The sequence below is a fragment of the Akebia trifoliata genome, chromosome 15 (assembly GCF_017979445.1).
Source record: "Akebia trifoliata isolate Shusen 1 chromosome 15, ASM1797944v1, whole genome shotgun sequence".
Classification (NCBI taxonomy): Eukaryota; Viridiplantae; Streptophyta; class Magnoliopsida; order Ranunculales; family Lardizabalaceae; genus Akebia; species Akebia trifoliata.
Window position 1 is genome coordinate 29370914 of NC_141389.1, and position 19188 is coordinate 29390101.

A 19188-nucleotide genomic window follows, 5' to 3' on the forward strand; every position below is an offset into this window, starting at 1 on the left:
TAAATCTCATTCGAGTCCGAGATGACTTGTCCAAATTGTCTCGATATTGTCCACCAATGAGATAAATTGACAAGTCGTCTCTAAGACTTGGTTTGTTCTAAATCGTAAGGCATTTTTAAAAATCTTATCGACTCAATCTCATTCATTAAATCTGTTTTAAAAAAGACTACTAATAAATTGACGCGTTAAAATGTACGGTCATCTTGCCAAAAATGTTCCTTCTCCTAGGTCATCTTTATTTAGGGATTGGTACGGGTGAGTCTTAAGGAAATAAATCACCAGTGATGATTCTACCATGTGTGACGTATCAAAAGAGGAGATATGAAGTTTGATAAATAAAATGTTGGGAGTGTATGGGAAACTAAGTGGTAGGTACATTGAATCTAGACATATTTTGTTCGACCAATTGTGGGCCTTCGTAATCAAAGAACGTAGAACATCTTAGAGTGTTCTTGAGCTGAGCACGTTCAAAGCATCATGATGCCTTGGATTTCTTTTCTCTAAGCTAAAATAATAAAATCTTTTATTTTACAGCTTAGATTTAAAATATCTATAACACTATTATCATTTATTGCTAATAAATATTTATTATATTTTTAACAATTAAAATACCTTCAAATTTTCAGATAAATTTTGTAACCCCAATAATTTTGAGGATCAGGTAAGTAAGGTGTCCTGTGTTGAAATTTTAATAAAACTTTTATTTTATCTTGGGTTTTTGAGTAAATTAAAATTCTCTTGATGGTCCTAATAAATATCTTTTTATATGGGACTTGAATTTTAGTTGACTAAGAATACGAAACTAACTGACATGTATGTATGAAGGTAATAAGAAAGGATACAAAGAAACATGCCTTCCCTCGAAGGTTTGGTTCATGGTAAAAGTTAAAAATGAAAAAATATAACTAATGTTGCCGAGACTCCAACGACCTGTAAAAGGTGTAAATAATGACGATGGCTGAATTCTTTATTAGGTACAATAAATATTATTTAACACGAAAAAAGATGCTCAACCACATGATATACCATCAGAATAGTATGCGGAAGTAAAGAATGATCCACCCAGCCATGGAAAAGATTGCAAAGATATGAACCCAGAATAACACAGCAGCGGCCTCCCTTCCACATCCTCTTAAACTGGCGACAGCACCTATTACAATAGAGATAATACAATTGAGTTCCTTCTCACAATACCACTCAACAGAAAATATTTGAACAATGTATCTGTAGAATGTGATTCTGCTTATAGACCAAAATGTGATGAGAGGTAGGGTAAATTAGCTAGTTGAACTTGAGGTTCTCCTACGTTATTGAAATGACCACGCTGTAATAATCGGCAAAACTTGACTGTAGAAATTACTATCTAGAGTTGAATAGAAAAAGAATTGCCTAAGAGGTGTTCAGATAATGAGGGAAAAGTAGAATTCGGTTTCTTCTATTCTTCTCTCCAGCTTTTTTTTTTTTTTAAATCTATAGTTTCTTTTACTATAGTAATAAAGAGGTAAAATTGGAAATGAGGAATCCAGAATTACCAGAAAGGACAGATGTGGGCATCGTATGCTGGAGAAGGAGGACGAATCGAAACATCTTATCGTTGGGTGGGAGGAAGCCAAGTCTATCAGCTAATGTAACTATACCAAGCCCTGTTGGGGGAACCAAAACCAACCGTGCAAAAATAATTGCAGCAGTTGTTCGTAGTCCAAGCTTTGAACTCCCTGGTCCTGCAACCAACCAAAAAAAAAAAAAAAGCTATCAGCAGTCAAAACTTCTGAGCATCACCTTATCCAAGAGAGGTTTCAATGATTTAACGGCCAGGATCAATAAGCCCGTGGACCGTGTATGGTATGGGAATCCAGTGAGTTGGGATAAATGAACCTCAGGTTCATCAAATAAATATGAGTCATAATGAATGCATGCGGTAAATCATACGCAGTCTGTACACAGTTGACGTGGCAAGGGCACAGAACCATAGATCTTTTTCTTCGGGATACCCAAGGAAAAAGATCTGCGGTTCTGTGCCCTTGCCACATCAGCCACATACAGACTGCGCATGATTTACCACATGCATTCATCATTAGTCAATAAAAATATGCGTGCAACTTTAGTTTTTTTTTCTTGAACAGCTATTTTTGTTGATATTTATACATAAAAAGACATACAAGAATGGAAATGAACTTACCATCTACAAGATTGCCCCCCAATGCCAGTAAAATGCAAGGAATCATGGCCTCCCTGATGGTTACACAGGATTGTTAGATTATCATTGAAAGTTATAAGATACAGCAAATAAGCTTCAAATGCAAAATTCACTATTAATTCATGGATTAAAACAGGGAGCTTCCAAACACAATTCTTGTCTTTACATATGTGTAAATGGGTCTAGGTAACAGTAAGTAATTAGCAAAGGATTTAAGTAAAGAGAAAAACGAGAAATGTATCCCTTCAGGTTTTGGTGGAAATTAGAGATTTTTCTCCTTCATACTGTTTACATGTAGTTCTTATGTAGTTTTGTCGACCTAGAAACATTATTAACTGTTTTATACTAAAATGTGGTTTATCAGCTAATAGTAGTATCTCCCACCACAGTTACATAATTGTTGGGTGACAAGCATATTGAATAATCTGATTTCCAAGATGGCCCGGAACATGGTCATTGAAAGAGTTTCTTGTGGGTTGTAAGCAAGGTCGCACGTTATCTTAATGTGGTTGTGTTAGCTATGTCCTGGAGAGAGTTTGTACACTATTTTTTGTATTTTATTGTGCAGGGACCCTTTAGTCATCCATAAGTCAACTTCACACAATGCTATAAGGTTAAAAAATCCCACTTCTCTAACAATAAAACAAAATTGATACATAGAGATAATTCTGATGAACACCAAGGTATAAATTGAAAAAACATACCCAAGAATAATGCAGCTGTCGGTGAAGAAGAAGAGTGGAGCATCATCTGTAAGGATTAATCGCTTCAAAAATGGTACAGCACCAATTACCATTGCCAGGATCTGCAGAAGAACATGCAGACCAACTTAAGAGGTGAATTGGCAATAATTAAAATCGAGAGGCCATTCATGCAAGTGTACTAAAACAAGTCTTCATCAAGAACGAAATCCTATTTTAAGTCAGATATTAAGAACAAATGCTCAAGTTTGGCAAGGATACAACCAAATTTTTATGAAGAATCACATGTAGGAACAGTAGGGTGCCTACATGTCTGTTTAATCATTAGGAAACTAGGCAACTCAACTGACGACTCGGCAGTGTGAGCCATACTGTTAGGCTAAACACTTTGAGGAGACAAGTGGATTGGCTTGGCTTAAAATAATATCTTGACACTGAAGGTTTTCCAGAGATGTGTTGTAAGCTCCGTGAATCACATAATTCCATATTCATGAGGATGAGGTCATGCATATCCTAAAGAAGGATAAACATAGAATAATCTCTCTTTTTTGGTATAGTTAACAGAAGAATCATTGAGCCGACAAGCTTGGTTAAGCTTTTACAGCCAGGAAAGTTGGTGCCAAGTATGAATTTTCTAATAAGACATATGGTCACGTCAGGTATATTGCTTAAAAATGGAATGGAGTTCCCTGAAGTCCAAGTTAGTGAAATAAATTAACCAGGTAACCAAACTCCAAGTGCTTAAACTTACCGAAGCAATGATAGGGGGCTGCAGTATTTGTTTGAGCTTCAACTTCTCATATAGGTAAGCAAAGAAACTTCTAATCTGCATCAAGAAGCATGACACGGATAAATAAGTCAATCTAAAACCTGTCTATAAATTTTTAACTAAACAGAACCTACCCAGAACACTCAGAAAATCCAAAACAAGAAAATTTCCAAATATTGTTAATGAATTTTAGACAAACAATGCACTGATGTAAGTGATGTACAGTCTTTCAGTTCCCCTAGGGTCCTTTCTTCAAGGGCCTCTGTAAATCTCTTGCCATTGTTCTCATGCTAGAAACAATCAAAGAAGGTTTTATCCAACCAAAGGCTAGGAGATGTTCTTGCTGAATCTTTAGTAAGAAAAAAATCCAGAATACAGTAAGTGGAATCGCAGTCTAAGACTCTGAAAGAGCTTCTGGGCTTTGCAATGCAGAAAACCAGATTGTTCTTGGGAGTTAAGAGATGAAAAATTATTTCTTTACAAGATTCAAAGTCTGCTGAAAGAAGTAACAGTGACACCCAGACAGAGAAGCAAAAGAAGAATCAGCGGAGGACAAAGCAACAGGAGAGTTAGATTTACTTGACTGCCTCTCTCCGACGATGTCCTTAATGTTAGATCAGAAGGTTGTGTACAGATGACAAGTTAGGATAAAATATACAGATTCCAAAGTATATAAAAATAAATAAATAAATAAAATAAAATAAAAAAGCAGAAAACCACACAATATCAGGCTCCACAATAGGGAGGGTGAGAATGGAAGTCTCAGTTCGACCAGGGTGATAACGAAAAGACAGACATGCTAAAGTGTGGTGTTCCAGACCATCTTTCCTCCGCTTCTCCTAAGAAGCAGGTTGTCATTCCGGTGAGTTCTAGTTCTAATTAATCCTCTATGAAATCTTATTTGTCATTCGCAATCATCATTTATTTAGTCACATGCAAAGAAATTTTTTCTTTATGATTTTGTTCGATGCCCAACAACTGCTGAAGTAATAAAGTTTTTAAAGTAATGAAGATGGTGGCTTTTAGGCGAAAATAAGTGCTGTGAGTTTAAGGAGGGTGTCTATAATCCATATTGGCTTTCACTTCTACCTAGGGCTGTCAACGGATGCTTATTGGTTCAAATACAGTAATATTTGAATTCGAATCCGATTATCCTATTGGATATCGGATAATATCTGATTAGAATTCAAATAATTTGTATATAAAAAAAAACATAATTTTTCCTTATCCAACTGATTTTTCATTATGAAAAAAAACTTATTATATATTATACTATTTATATTATTTTATTTGTATAATAAATAAATCGAATAAAATAATATATATTATATATTATTTCGAATTGGATATTATTGGATTCGAAATGTTAATATCCGAATACATATCCGATAAGGATTTGAATATATAAAACTATCCGAATTCGAATCCAAGATCCGAAATTTTCGGATAATATCTGATTTTTCAAATTCGAATTGGATTCCAATTTTTGACTATCCATTGACACCCCTACTTCTACCATATGATTTTTGGTGTTGTCTTTTTCTTTTTTGATAAGCAAGTGGGTTTAGATAATGATGATGACGATGATGATAACAATAATAATAACTTGAAAAGGATCTGATCATTTAATCAACTACAGATTGATGACAAAAATAGGTTCCACGGAAAATAAACACATTCTAATTGCAACAGAGTAATTTTGAATTTCTTCCCCAGGAGAGGTGCTCTTATTCTGAGTGTTGAATCAGTACATCAAAAGTTCTTGTGCTAACAAGTTCAATTTTGAATTTCATAAGCTGATAGTAAAAATGAAAAAAAATTCAGTAGTCCAGAAGATTGGCATTTTACTATAATAAACTAAGTTCAATATAGGGTTTTCCTTTTACAATATCTTATTCGGGAAAGCAGGGAGTTCTATTTCTTAATTTACTGAGCTTTATTTACAAGGAATGAATAGTTTGGTTTGGAAACTTTGGCCTTACCCGAAAAGATAGTCTGCAGAATTACTCTTAGAGAGAGAAAAAAAAGTGTCACAATGAACAAAACTTACTTTGGACAGAAAAAGGCAAAATTAGTTTCTTACTTTTCCTTTCTCGGTAGTATTTGAGACTGTTGGTTCAGGCTCATCTTGAGGAAGCAAGGGAACTTGCTCGGGTGTCGCATCCTTTGGTGGGTCCTTGATTGGAAGATTTTTGTCTTCAATGTCAAAGGTACCTTCTGGAGGAGGCGCAAGCATCTGAAAAACATATGTGTACAGAATAATCGCACCAACCTGACATTCATAAACAGAGAATGGTGAAGCTCTAAATGAAAGATAGAGATGCGCGTGCACGACATAAAGCAGTTATTATTTAAAGCACGAGCTAAATTGCAAATTGAGTGAGAATGCATGAGTTGCTCTTATCACATGAAACTATTTGGGACCTACCCATTGGCCAAATGAGATATATGCAGTCCCATCTTCGCTACATTTCTCTGAGTCACCAAAAGGGTTGGATTTGTCTCGACATAAAGCTGCAATCAGGACAAGTGGCACATTCCCAATGTTGCCTGTATTCAAAGTTAAACAAGAGATCCATTCAAAAAATTTAAATAAAAAAAACATTTGAATGGTTACTGGCAAATACCAATAAAGCACCGACAAAGAGGTTAAAATTAAGAATGGTCTGCAATTTTCTGCTTGAACTTGCCACAACAGAAAAAGTTTTAAAGCGGAATATATCACATTCAGAACAGATGCCACTCCCTATAATGAACAGAAGATAAGCATGGGTACTACTACTAAGATGGGAGAGGTGAAACACAAATCTCTGTTTCAACATAATGGGAGAAAACAACCTGTACCCAATTATAGAAGTCTAAATCATAAAATATATCTTGAGACACAAATTTCAACTTTCACACATCTGCATTTGAAATCAATCTACAACATAGGATGGTTAAGGTGGTTTAAAAAGACAGTAGTGAGGGATGGGAATAAAATCTTTTACATAGAACTAATCCCTCTAGCAAAGCCAAGAAGTTAAAAAATATATATATACCATCTGACATGCCATGCATTCTGCTGTTAATATGCAAAGAATATCACCACACACAAGTTCTTGAGGCAAAAAATCAATATTTTTTCTCAGAAACAAAAAATTTAAAAAACAGAGATTGCTAAGATGGTTTCCTAAACAAAATGAAGTAACTTACCAATTCCAATGTGTATGATAGTAAACTTGAAGTATGGATATGGTGGTCGAACGATAGATGCGACAACTAAACCAATTATTGAACCTGATATGGTAGCCAGAATTACATTGAACGGAATAAACCACCTGTAGATGTAATAACAAGTCACATGCTTGCATTTACCCTTTAAATATTAGCACATTAAAAAGTAACATCAAGGAAAATACATGATTAACTTATGACTCACTTCGAATGAAAAAATAACACCATCTTGTTCCTGTTAAAGTATTGCCACATACATGTATTTTTCAACTATTACAAGCAAGTAAAATAGCAGTCTAATACTGTGCATTCTCTGAACACCGTATAACAAGGAAACTTGGGAACACTCAAGTGGGGAAGTGTCAGTGAGAAAAACTAGATAACTCATTGTCTCTTTGTTTTTTGACCAGCCATTGTCTTTCCTTATTTGACACAGTCAACTTTATATCAGTACATGTTTGATATGCAAGATAGGTATAAAAATGACTACCATATTATTATATGAGAATATCCAATTAGTACATGAAAACTTTGAATTATATGGGAATTCAATTCTCAAGAATCACTTCCGAAATGTTACCAATGAAACTGGTTGCATATTTTAAAGGTAAATACAATTCACTAATTGGGGAAGAGACCATGAAGAATTACAATTTTGGCTAGTTTACAGCAGTAAAGTAAGATCCACTAAATGAAACTTCAAATCCAAAAACACAATTTTGCTCACTTCATACCAAATTTACAGAATTTTACCATGCATCTGCAATCAGTCCTAGATCAGTTAAATAGGGTATAAACCAGCCAATATTCAAAAAGATGCAAAAACCCACATTCATAAAATTAAGCAAAGGAAAAGAAATCTAACACGATTGAAAATAAATTTTAAATTTAAATAAAATAAATGAGAAGAACAAGCTTGTTATACATAAGAACCTGATAAGGACTCAACTTCTAAAATTAAAGTTCTGATTCTTACCACTCAAGCATTTTTTGTACAGTGACAGCTCGTCCAAGCTGAGAGAATATCAAACATGGGAGCAAAAGCGAAAAGACCAACTGCATCACATATTAGAGACAATCAGTTACTTATTCCATATAATAACAGAATACCGATAAAATAAAAAACCAAGCAGAGAAAAAGTTACTTAAATGGCACAAATCAACTTATTTTAAGTTTATAACTTTTTTTCGGTGACCCAGAATGTTCTCAAAGGTCTAAAAGCTCTTTCGTCGCTATTATTATCAAGCCTATGAACAATTATCTCAGAATTGTGTCTCTGTAATTTAAATTTATAAGAATTCAATATCCCTAAGAGTGATTCTGTTATTTCAATTCATAAGAGTTCTGATTCATAGTCATTAATCTTTTCTATAGCAACTAATAGCTCCAATTGTAAAAGGAAACAAGAGAATTTTTCAATTACAGAATGAAAAAGTCGGGGATGGGAATAGTGAAAGACCACCCTTTGAAAAGTCATTGAAAGCATGGAACTTTACGACTACTAAGGAATCCAACCCCACTGTGTATTGCTTCTTTAACAAAGAAGCAGAATAACTTTGACATCTCTTAATATGAATTCAAACTAATAAAAGAACTAAATTTGCTTACTTACCCCATTAAGAAGCTTTCGACCACTTGCAGGTAGAATGTTAACATACTTTGATGCCATTAGAAATCCCATAAAGCACATAGTGAAAACCTTCGCAATGGGCAAAACTGCAAATTTCATCGTTGCAAACACTGATTCTCCTCCTGCTTGAGCTTCGACCAAGAGAGTCGATAGAAACCTCTCCATGTTTCCCATGACACGTAACTCCGTGACAGATGAAACCCACATCCACCAAAACCCTTTTCAATTTGTCAATTAAGCTTTTCTTCCTCCCCCTGAGGCATGAGAAAGGAATTAATCGATCTATAAAATCCTGTTTAGTCCAAAATGTCTGAAGAAACCCGTCTGAGATTGAAGAAAGCCAACTGCTTTCGGATATTTGGGTGAAATTCGAGCTTCAACTTGCAAGAAGGTTGTCCGTTGGATTCATGAAAAAAAAAAGATCTGGTTCTAGATCCTCGCTTGCTGACCTCTGTTTCAAAGATTCTACTCTGCCATTCTCCTTCAAATTTAAAAAAAAAAAATTTGTCTCAGATAGTATTCCAAAATAAATAATCGAAAAAACATCAGCACAAATTCAAACCTAAATTTTAAAAACCAAAAACATTATAAATAATAAAAATAAAAATAAAAAGTGAGAACTTTGAGAGAGAGAGAGAGAGAGAGAGACCAACAAAAAAAAAGTTCATCGAGAAAAAGAATATTAAATCACAATAATAAATCCTTCAAATACACGAAAAACAAGTCTCTAGAAATTCATCAAACGCACATAAAATGTGACAACTTTATTGAGAGAGATACAGAGAGAGATGACAAAAAAAACAGCTCATCGAGAAATACGGCGGACGAGTTCTTCAAATAAACAACAAATTTTCTGCAGAAATTTCTCTAGTTTGTCAGAAATCCAACATAATTATCCAAAACGGATTTCAGAAGAGAGATCAGCCAGAACATCAATAACACCAAAAAGCAGAACTCATCATGAAACAATCTGAAACGAAGATTAATTCTTCAAAAACACGAAAAAATACTCTCCAGAACCTTATCTAACTCGCCAGAAATCCCAACCAAATCAAACAAAAGGGGAGACAGAAGAGAGAGAATCACCAGATCGACAACATTCCACTATTGATCCTTCAAAAAATTTGAAAAAAAAAAAAAAAAAAGGTCTCGTAAAGCTCGCAAAATTCTTCGAAGATCAATATAAATTAACCTCTTTCAAACTCTTTGAAAACCTAGAAATCATTCATGTTGGAATTGGGAGAGGTCCTCACAAACAAAGACGATTTTCATCCGCTTTTGCTTCCAACCGAATTAAACTCCCAACTCTCCAATGAGAACTCATCTGTTTCCTTATTTCTCTCGTATATTACATACGATATAATTTAATATCTTTATACTACCCTCATTTTTATAAGAAATGTCGAACGTGCCATTCCGTGACACTTCGATGTCCTTGTCCAATGGAAAGTTTGTTGCCGCGTCCGCATTTTTTTCAAAATACGAAAATACCCTACTATTTTAGTTTTGTTCAAGTTTAACTACTACCGTTATAACGGAGTAACCATTTCATATCACCACCATTGCCACTGTTATTACGGTACTTAGACGGAAGTGGACACGTGTAAATTCAAAAAACAAAAAAAAAATCTAAAACGAAGTTGCGTTTGTCCGCTGGACAAAATACTGGCCGCGTACAATTATTGGCCTGGGTGGGTTATTACAATATTTTTTCCATTTTAATCGTAGATCCGTACGCCTTTGGTCTCTTTTGGGTGCTGGATTAGTAATTTTATCATATTTATAATGAAACTAATAGTCTAATTAAATACTTAGAAAAATATATTTTGAAGTAAGTGTGGTTGAAGTAAATTTTATTTGTTTGAGAACTTATTAGCTATCTTAACTTCCAATTGAGGAATTACAAGTTAAATTGCTACATTTATAAATATATAATAATTATTTATTATATTGGATATTTGTATATTTTATTCGTTAATAAAAAAAATATTACCTATCTTTGTGGGTATCAGATATTTGTAGGGTTGATTCTGAGTCTAAGGATCTCATACTGGGACTCAAAACTAATAAGAACCAGAACGAAGATTTTATTTAGGTCTCGGTTCTGGATGTATGTGGAACATCCCATTGGCACCCCTAATCTATCCTCCATATAAAAATAGGTTGGCAACTTGATTAATGTTCAATTTTTATTTTGTAATTTACTTACCAACATATTTAAGCAAACATTGAAGGGGACCCATATTCATTTAAAGATTAAATAATTATACCTACACATGTAAGTAACAAGTATTGAAGTGGGACCCATATCTATTTAAAATATAAAATAATTATACATGTACATGTAAGTAACAAACACTAAAGTGGGACCCACATATGTTTAAAAGATTAAATAATTCAAGAGATTTATCGAACATACCTATTTGTTTATTTTTTATACAAAACTCTCTTATTTTTTTAATTTATTACTCAACAAACTTTGGAATGAGACCCACATCTTTTAATAAGATTAGATATTTGTAATATTCCAAGTTCTTTAAATTAATGTATGTTACATCATTTTCCTCTCAACATTTATTTCTCTCCCAAACCATGCAAAGGATACAATGGGTATTTCATTAAAAAAATTGATGGTATTATAGGATTTTAATCATTTGCAATAATGTTGTCTAACTCCCATGTTTAATCTATGATTTTGGGAAAGAGAATAGGTGTTGAGAAAAGAGAAAAGATAGTATAGGTATTGATTTACAAAATTGAGATCATTATAGGTATTTAATATTAAAAAAAAAAAAAAAATTAGTTATGTGAGTCCATTCTAAGGTTTGTTGAGTAACAAACTTGATAAATACGGTTCACGTTATAATAAAAATATAAGTGCCAGGCTGTTAAATAAATCTCACTCCATTTTTTTCTCACCACATTATTATGCCCTTTGGGAATCTCAAAAGTTGGTTTTGCCATGTACTTAAATCTCTTTAGGTAAATTCCACAGACCTACATTTTGTGGATCTCACTTGTTTAGTTATGAAACTTATATTGATTAAAACTTTTACCATTATTATATGAGTATTAATGGTAATTTCTCAGACAATATAAATTTATGAAAGAATAATGCTGAAGTGACCTCAAGATTTTACTTCATATGATTTTAAGTCAGATAGTAAGTATTTTAAAAATCAAAGGTATTATATGTATTTAATACTTTTTAAAAATTAGTAATATGAGTTTCACCTCAAGATTTGTTAGGTAACAAATTTGATAAGTAAGTTTCTCTTTGTAATAAAATTACTACGGATAGAAATGTTTAATAAATCTCTTTTTATTTTTTCCTTACTAGTATTATTATTATTGTACCCTTTGGGATTCCCAAAAGTTGATTTTCCTACGTACTTACAATCTTCTAGCAATTTCACGGGGCTACATTTTGTCGACCTCACTTGTTCAACCTCGTTTACCATTATTATATGGGTATTATCGGTAATTCCTCTTGAGTTTTATGAAATTCTCCTCTAAAGTTTAAACCTTAGTTTAAGATATATTTAAGCTCTCGCTTCAAGGAACGACGCAACGAACTATCAATATCATTGTAGATTGGTCCACCAAAAGTTTTGGGCCCACAAGTGGATGACATCAAGTCTTCTACGTTAAATAGAACAAGAGATTCCATCTCTAATGCGTGTTTTGTTTTTGTACGCTTTGTATAATTGTTCCAGAAACCCTTTTCTTACTATGATAGTAAGGAAAAAAGCGTTACTAAGCATCATTCACCATAGAAACCTTGAGATGCGTAATATAAGACCCTTATTGTTTTATGTGGAACATCACATCAAACCAGTTTTCTATCATTTTAGTATTTATTATTGATTTACTTTTGGCTGTTTAGGATTTTTAATGAGTCGTGATATATGACTCACCAGGTGGCATACTCAAATTCAGGGGTGGAGTCAGGATTTTTTTAGTGGGGGCAAGCTTATAATTAATTGGATGAGAAGGAAGGCAAAAATTTGGAGGAAGACGATGGAGTGGGGGCAATAGGGCCAAACAGGGCATGTCAGTGGTTGAAAATGTAAAAGTATATCAAATTTAACTATAAATTCAAGGGGTATCTAAAATGCTAAAAAAAAACTTGAATGGGGGCAATTGCCTCCAATGTCTCTTTACTAGCTCCGCCCCTACTCAAATGACTTCATGATGTGGACAAGTTCAAGTGTCGTAGATCTGTATGCTTAAGACACACGATTTCCTTGAGATATACTTTTTATGAGAAAGTACAATTGTGTATTTTGAGATGTATAGATCTACGATATTCAAACTTATCCACATCATGGAGTCATTTTAGTATGCCGCCTGGTGGGTCATATTATAGGGACTCTTTTTTAAACCTCTAACATGTTCAAGGTTCGACACTAGATGTATGGATCTAGACAAGAACTTCTATTGCAACATCAATATTTTTTTCAAACACTTCAATTCATAATTTCATATGATGCTAATAAAAAAATAATATAAATAATGACATGCTCCAAGTAAATGTTGGTGTCACAATAGAAGTTCTCTTTCTATTTAACACGCATGTTAGAGCCTCACATCAAGGGTGAATTTTGATTTCGTGCTTTGAATATGACGAAATTCTGATCATTTTTATAATTTATGAACTCGTAAGTTCGTCACTTTTAATATCTACGAATTAATAAACATACTGATAAATTTGGGCCAATTAACAATGAATGAAGAAACCCAAGAACTTACAAGGAGAAAGATAAGGTAATTTGCGTCTTATGTAGGACTAAATTCAACACGCCCCTGCACGTGTGGGCCGAACTGGACAAAGCACATGGAGATATGAACTGGGTGATATGGAGAAAATATATATATATATATATATACTCTGATACCATGACAAATTTGAGGATCTAACTCAAAATCAATTGACAATAAATAGAGAGACCTAAGAATTTATAAGGAGAGAGATAAGACAATTTATGTTCAATGTAAGACTAAACTCAACGTATACCAATGAATTTATTAATTATAAAAGTGACGAATTCAGTCAAAATGCATGTTTGGTTTGGGAATTAAAATGAACAGAGTATCAAATCCTTAATTTAAACATAAGTTGCGCACATTTTAAGAAAAATCTCTCACACCAATCTCGTTTTCATCATTTTAGAGGTCGTTTACCCCTCTATGCCCTCTAATGCCTCACACATATTTTCTTACAATCCATCTATGATATTAATCCTAATAGAGAATTATTGCATTTCTTATGATACTCTAAGAAAAAGTTGATGGGGCCATAGATCTTTTATTTAATATACATCTTAGAACGTCACATTAAACTTCTTTTATCCATTTAAGAGGTGGTTGGAACAAAGTAAAAAAACACTGATTCATGGAGGAGAATTTTTATTGTCACACCAATATTTTCTTATAACATCCCAATTCATATGACACTAATAAAGAATCATTCATGTGACGAGCCAAATCGGGATCAGAAAAGTTTTGAATTATTCATATATTTATTCTTTTAAAATTTAATTTTGTTTATTTTATTAATTATTAATGTGCGTCAATTCTAGGATGCCTTAAGTCATATAAAGTTAATAATTGCCCACATCACACGCTGTCAATTGATAATCAATGATTAAGACTTTGAATTAAACTAGTCGTACTAATTTAATAAGATTTCAAATCTTACTAAGGATAGTTTGACCCACATTGGAAATCCAACACCACAACCTTCTACAACCACAAGGAATCAAATCATGCTTTTGGATGTCACAAGATGATGGGAACAAGAAATTTTGCTTGTTAAGTTAGTAAGAAAAGTATTTTTCTAAAACTTTTAAAAGAAATTTACCATCAACATCTCGTTATTACAATTTTATTTAAAAAAATCTCCCTAGAAGTTCTGACCATTTACAAGTAATTTTTAATCATATATATAAATTAATATAATTTTGGGAAAATGACTATAGAAGAATTGATATAACCAGGACTGGATTGTAATGGCCACGTTTATGTGTTGTCCGACCATACCAAAAACGTGCCTGGTCATATCAATACCTTAATTAATTAATTTGGAAAACAATTATTATATTTCAATAGTATACCTAATTGATTATGAAATATCTTGACAAAAAGATAAAGAATATTATTAAAACTAATAAAATAAAATATCTTTCAATTGAATTCCTTGTCTTTAATGAGGGGTGAGGCATTAGTAAAATTGGTGTGGCAATAGTAACTCTATTTTTTTTTTAATCTTTATTTGTAATTTAATCAGATTCCTCCCTAGGGCATGCAAAATTGCCAAGAACAATAATTTTGCCTTAAATTTTTTTTTAAAATATATATTACTTAAAAAAAATCATCGCTTACATACAATTTAGATGATTGGGATTTCCAAGAAAATTGTATCTCAATAAAAAATATTCACTAATCACTAAAAGTCAGTACTAGTCTCATGGAAATCTTTGTTTATGGCCTTGTCTCACATATGGTTGAGGTTAGAAAAATCATTCCAAGAAAATGAGTTTTCTTAAAAATTATTTGCTGAAGTTCGAACAAAATAGAGAAATAATCAAAAGGAGAGTTCGTTTTTAGTTTTGGAGTGAGGAATGGGAAATGCCATCTTGCACCTATAAATTGTATTTTCCAAGAAAATTTTGATTTGAATAATATTTAAAATATTGACCATGCATTTGTTCTTCTCTCTAATCAGGCAAGTTACAATTATTAGGTTTAATAATTTAGATTGATCAAGATGTCCTTTATCAATATCATTGAAGTCGTGTGGGGTCCATCATCCAACTATACATCTTATACATGTATTATTTTTGAGTCGTGATAATGATTCGATCGGTGGCATACTCAAATGACTCCATGATGTGACAAGTGTACTGTAGATCTATATGCCTCAAGATTCACGATTGCACTTCTATATAAAAAAAGTGTATCTTGAGGGAATCTGTACCTTTGATTTCCAAACTTGTCCACGTCTCGGAGACATTTGAGTATGCCACCTGGCGAGTCATATTATCAAGATGGGTTAGTTTTCTTGCTAGATGACACATACGTGAGTCCTTGACAAATTAGAACATTGATGACAAATCTTCAGGGGTTGACAATTTCATATCGATATGCGATTAATACCTTTAGTTTTTGTTTATAGTCCTAACTTGAGTTTTTTTTTTTTTTTTTGGTATCTTGTAGTCAGGAGTTTGGGGGTTCGACAGGCCCCTGAGGGGAACGATTCAATTTGGGCCTCTGTACAACTTTTGGGGTATTTTTGTAATTAAATATGTGTGTTTTGCACTATGATGTCATTTATATTTCAAGTTTAGAAACTCTAAAAAGTATTGTATTTTCGTAATTTTCGTCAATAAAAAATTATCATCGTCGCCCGTGGATATAAGTAATTTTGTCGAATCACGTAACTCTCATGTTCTTTTGTTTTTGCTATTTTTATCTTATTAATTTATCAATCTTGATCAATAGAAGAGATATTTTCCATGATAGGTAGGTTGTGAATTTGATTTTTAGTATGAATATTAGTGTGTCGTTTTCGAGTCGTGTTAAAATTGTCACAACCTTCTTCAACTTCATTTTTTTTTTTTGACTTTTACCTTCTTAATGTGAGAGAGGATACCATGTCTATTTCGATTCGTATTCACGGGATCTATCAAAGATTTTATACTATAATAATTATGTATTTTGCTGAAATTAATGAATGAATCATATATTTTTTTTAATATTTATAAAAATTGTTAAATACCTAATTTTATATTTATTTAGTTTACAAAACAATTGTATAGACAATTTGATATATTTACTTTTATACCCTCGAATCAAAAGTACGTTTACAAGAAGGGCATATAAGTAAATAGAAAATGTGATATTACTTCTCATGGTCATACTCAATTACTCATAAAAACTTTATGTAGGCTCAAGGGACTGTATTGGAATATTCTCAATTAAAGGACAATTAACAGTTGTACAAAAACTATAAATTCAAAAAAAAAAAAAAAAAAAACAACGAATAATAATAATATCTGGTCCATGGGCTGTCGTATAGAAAAACTACATGGTTCATGTGGACAGAGAGAAAGAAATATGAATGGGAGATTCGTGTCGCCTTATCCATCTACCAATCACGTGATATTGGCTTGGTGAGAGAGCCGTGACTAACATTCAACTTTAAAAAGACATGACACGTGCTCTTCTCCTGACCATTTTTTTTTGACGTTGTTGTAAGACAAAGTCCATCGAAGATGCTTTGGATCGACCAGTCAATTTCTTGACTAAAATTCGTTAAGAGTTGTTGAGATCATCCTATGTGCAACTATACCTAGAGTCAATGTGGGCCCAAAACAGTAAAATGATTTCCTACACCCATTGTCACTGTTACATGTGCCAAGATATATTGATTCGTGTGGTGGTGGCCTAGCATGATGTAACAACTAACATATTTGCATAAATAATGCTTGTGGGACTCTCTTTCTCTCTCTGTTCAATCAGAGTTGTCTTACATGATCAACCCACCTGTCCTATTTTGGCCCACTGATCCATGATTTGTAGCCGTTAGATTTAGGAAATTTTCGATCCAGAGTGATCAAGATCGATAAAAAATTCATGTCTCACACATCTCAAGGTATTTTAGTTATCTTAAGATGATGTCTTTGATCGTTTAATTCAAAATTTTGAGATTAAACTATTATATTGTGGTGTTCCTCGTTTCGTCTATTTGGTTATTAATAATTTGTTCAATCTTCTTGAAATGTCACTTTGCCTAGTAATGCAATAATGGTTTATCGAAGTAGGTCCACGTTAGAATAAAATTTTCTTTTGATATAAATATTTGAATCAAAATCAAATAGGACAATATTTGACTTCGATATAGATGAAATCAAATCCAAATTGATAGATAAATTATAAATATAATTTATATATTTTCTCACATATTATTACATCGGGTCCCTATTTGATGGGGATGGTATTAATTGAAGTCCGATGTAACAAGTAATCAAGTTGGACCTTTCTCAAATGGAGTCATTATTGATTTTTTTTTTGGAAAAATATCCTCAACCTAAACCACCCTAAATTATTGGGTCAAAGTAGATTGGGGTCCCCATTTGATATTTTGATTTTGTTTTTTTTATTCAAATCTGATTTATAACCATGAGTACAAGTTGAGTTGTTAGTTCTCCTCTAGAGTCGTGTTGGAGTAACGTCAAGATTGACCTCATTTCACACTTTTTTGACGTGGAGGTGCACATAGAACCATAGATACTTTTCACTAGCATATCTCGAAGAAAAACATGTATGGTTCGTACACACCTCCATGTCAGGAAAGTGCAAAATGAGGTCAATCTTTGGGGTTACTTTAACATTATTCTTTCCTCTTGTGAGATATTCTATAACATTAGGGGTGGAGCTAGGATTTTGCCCATGTGGGGGCAACCAAGAGTAGAATTTTTTTTATGAGGGACAATTAAGAGTGAAAAAAAATAATTGTGGGGGCAATTAAGATTGTAAAAAAATACTAATAATGGGGGCAATAGGGGTTCATTTTTTTCATCCACCGCTAAAATCCGTCGCAATAGCTCACTAATTCATAGACTTTAAAAATTCTTGACGGGGTAAGTGCCCCCATTCTAAATCCACGACAACATGATTTCTATGTAGAACCCACATCTTAATTCATTATATCAGGATTGTAGACACCTCAATTTGAATGAATCCCCACTAGAAAGGATCTAAAAAATATAAACTTCTTTAATAAAATTTGTCAACGAACCTAAAAAGTCCAAATCGTCGAAATTTGACATTTTAATCAAATCGAAAATTCCCAAGACTTATAAAGATCTCATGAATCCACAATGAGGTTTTACATACCCCTCACCTTCTCCATCTCTCACCATTTCATCTTCAAATTCGAAACTATCCCAAGCCCGCTTAAAGCCTATCAATCCTCAATTCCCTAAAAAATCATTTTCACCTAATCCAATTTATCCTAACCCTAAATCCATACAACCTAAATCCTAAAATTCACTTACTTTCAAAGTCTCATCCTAAAATAAATCATAACGAATCATAATAACCTAAAATCCTAAACTCAACATATCAAAACTCACATTCATATCCATAACCTAAAATCCAATTATCGTTTTATCCGAAAATGACCAAATTACTTTTTTGAGGTTATTACTAATTGGTGGAAAGAAATTGGTGCTTAACACCTTTTTTTTTTTTTTTTCTAATTGAATCGCTTATCTAGATCTTAGGTAGATTGATGCTTTATCCATACAAGAGTCACGAAACGCCAAAATGACGTTCTTTTTTTCTAAAAATACACCTTAGGTGACTATTCACATTATATTACAAAAAGGAATAGTGACGACTTCAGACCTTCGTAGATGTGATATTCGAAAATTGAAAATCATGTATCTACAAGGATCCTTATCCAAAAATCAACAACTTCGTATTCTAATAATAAAATTTACACTTTTTCAAAGATCTCGAAATGACACCCTTCATTGAAAAATTAGCTGTGACTATGTTATTCAAGGCCCACCCCACATAGTGGAAGTGGATTCTCTGTAGACCAATTTTTTGTTGTCGATAGAATATCTCACATAGAAGAAAGAATAATGTTGAAGTAACCTCAAA

General features: G+C 32.8%; 1 protein-coding gene and 1 long non-coding RNA gene across 4 annotated transcripts; one reads left to right on the top strand and one right to left on the bottom strand.

The window, feature by feature from the left end:
- Window positions 1-881: 881 nt before the first annotated feature.
- LOC147385164 (Auxin efflux carrier family protein) lies at window positions 882-9904 on the bottom strand. 3 transcript variants are annotated; one of them, XM_086425606.1, is made up of 11 exons: window positions 9768-9904; window positions 8497-8995; window positions 7860-7939; window positions 6863-6987; window positions 6096-6217; window positions 5751-5939; window positions 3650-3724; window positions 2902-3002; window positions 2180-2232; window positions 1533-1721; window positions 882-1150 (listed from the first exon to the last, which is right to left on the bottom strand). In XM_086425606.1, the coding sequence occupies exons 2-11, from the start codon at window positions 8719-8721 to the stop codon at window positions 1029-1031; spliced, it is 1281 nt and encodes a 426-aa protein (XP_086281732.1). In that variant the 5' UTR covers window positions 8722-8995; window positions 9768-9904; the 3' UTR covers window positions 882-1028. The 3 variants fall into 3 exon arrangements, with proteins under 3 accessions (XP_086281732.1, XP_086281730.1, XP_086281731.1); XM_086425604.1 differs by having other exon boundaries at window positions 9707-9864; XM_086425605.1 differs by having other exon boundaries at window positions 9601-9851.
- On the top strand, window positions 2450-2986 carry LOC147385165 (uncharacterized). Its single transcript, XR_015172639.1, has 2 exons — window positions 2450-2702; window positions 2777-2986. It is a non-coding gene; the product is annotated as an uncharacterized LOC147385165 (long non-coding RNA).
- Window positions 9905-19188: the final 9284 nt, after the last annotated feature.

Bases quoted from the DNA above. Each gene is read 5' to 3' on its own strand.
- LOC147385164 (XM_086425606.1), bottom strand. From the start codon at position 8,721: ATGTGGGTTTCATCTGTCACGGAGTTACGTGTCATGGGAAACATGGAG. The intron at 6,218-6,862 runs GTAAGTTACTTC...CTTTGAATACAG, and splicing joins TATCATACACATTGGAATTG to GCAACATTGGGAATGTGCCA. The intron at 2,233-2,901 runs GTATGTTTTTTC...TGTAACCATCAG, and splicing joins GACAGCTGCATTATTCTTGG to GGAGGCCATGATTCCTTGCA.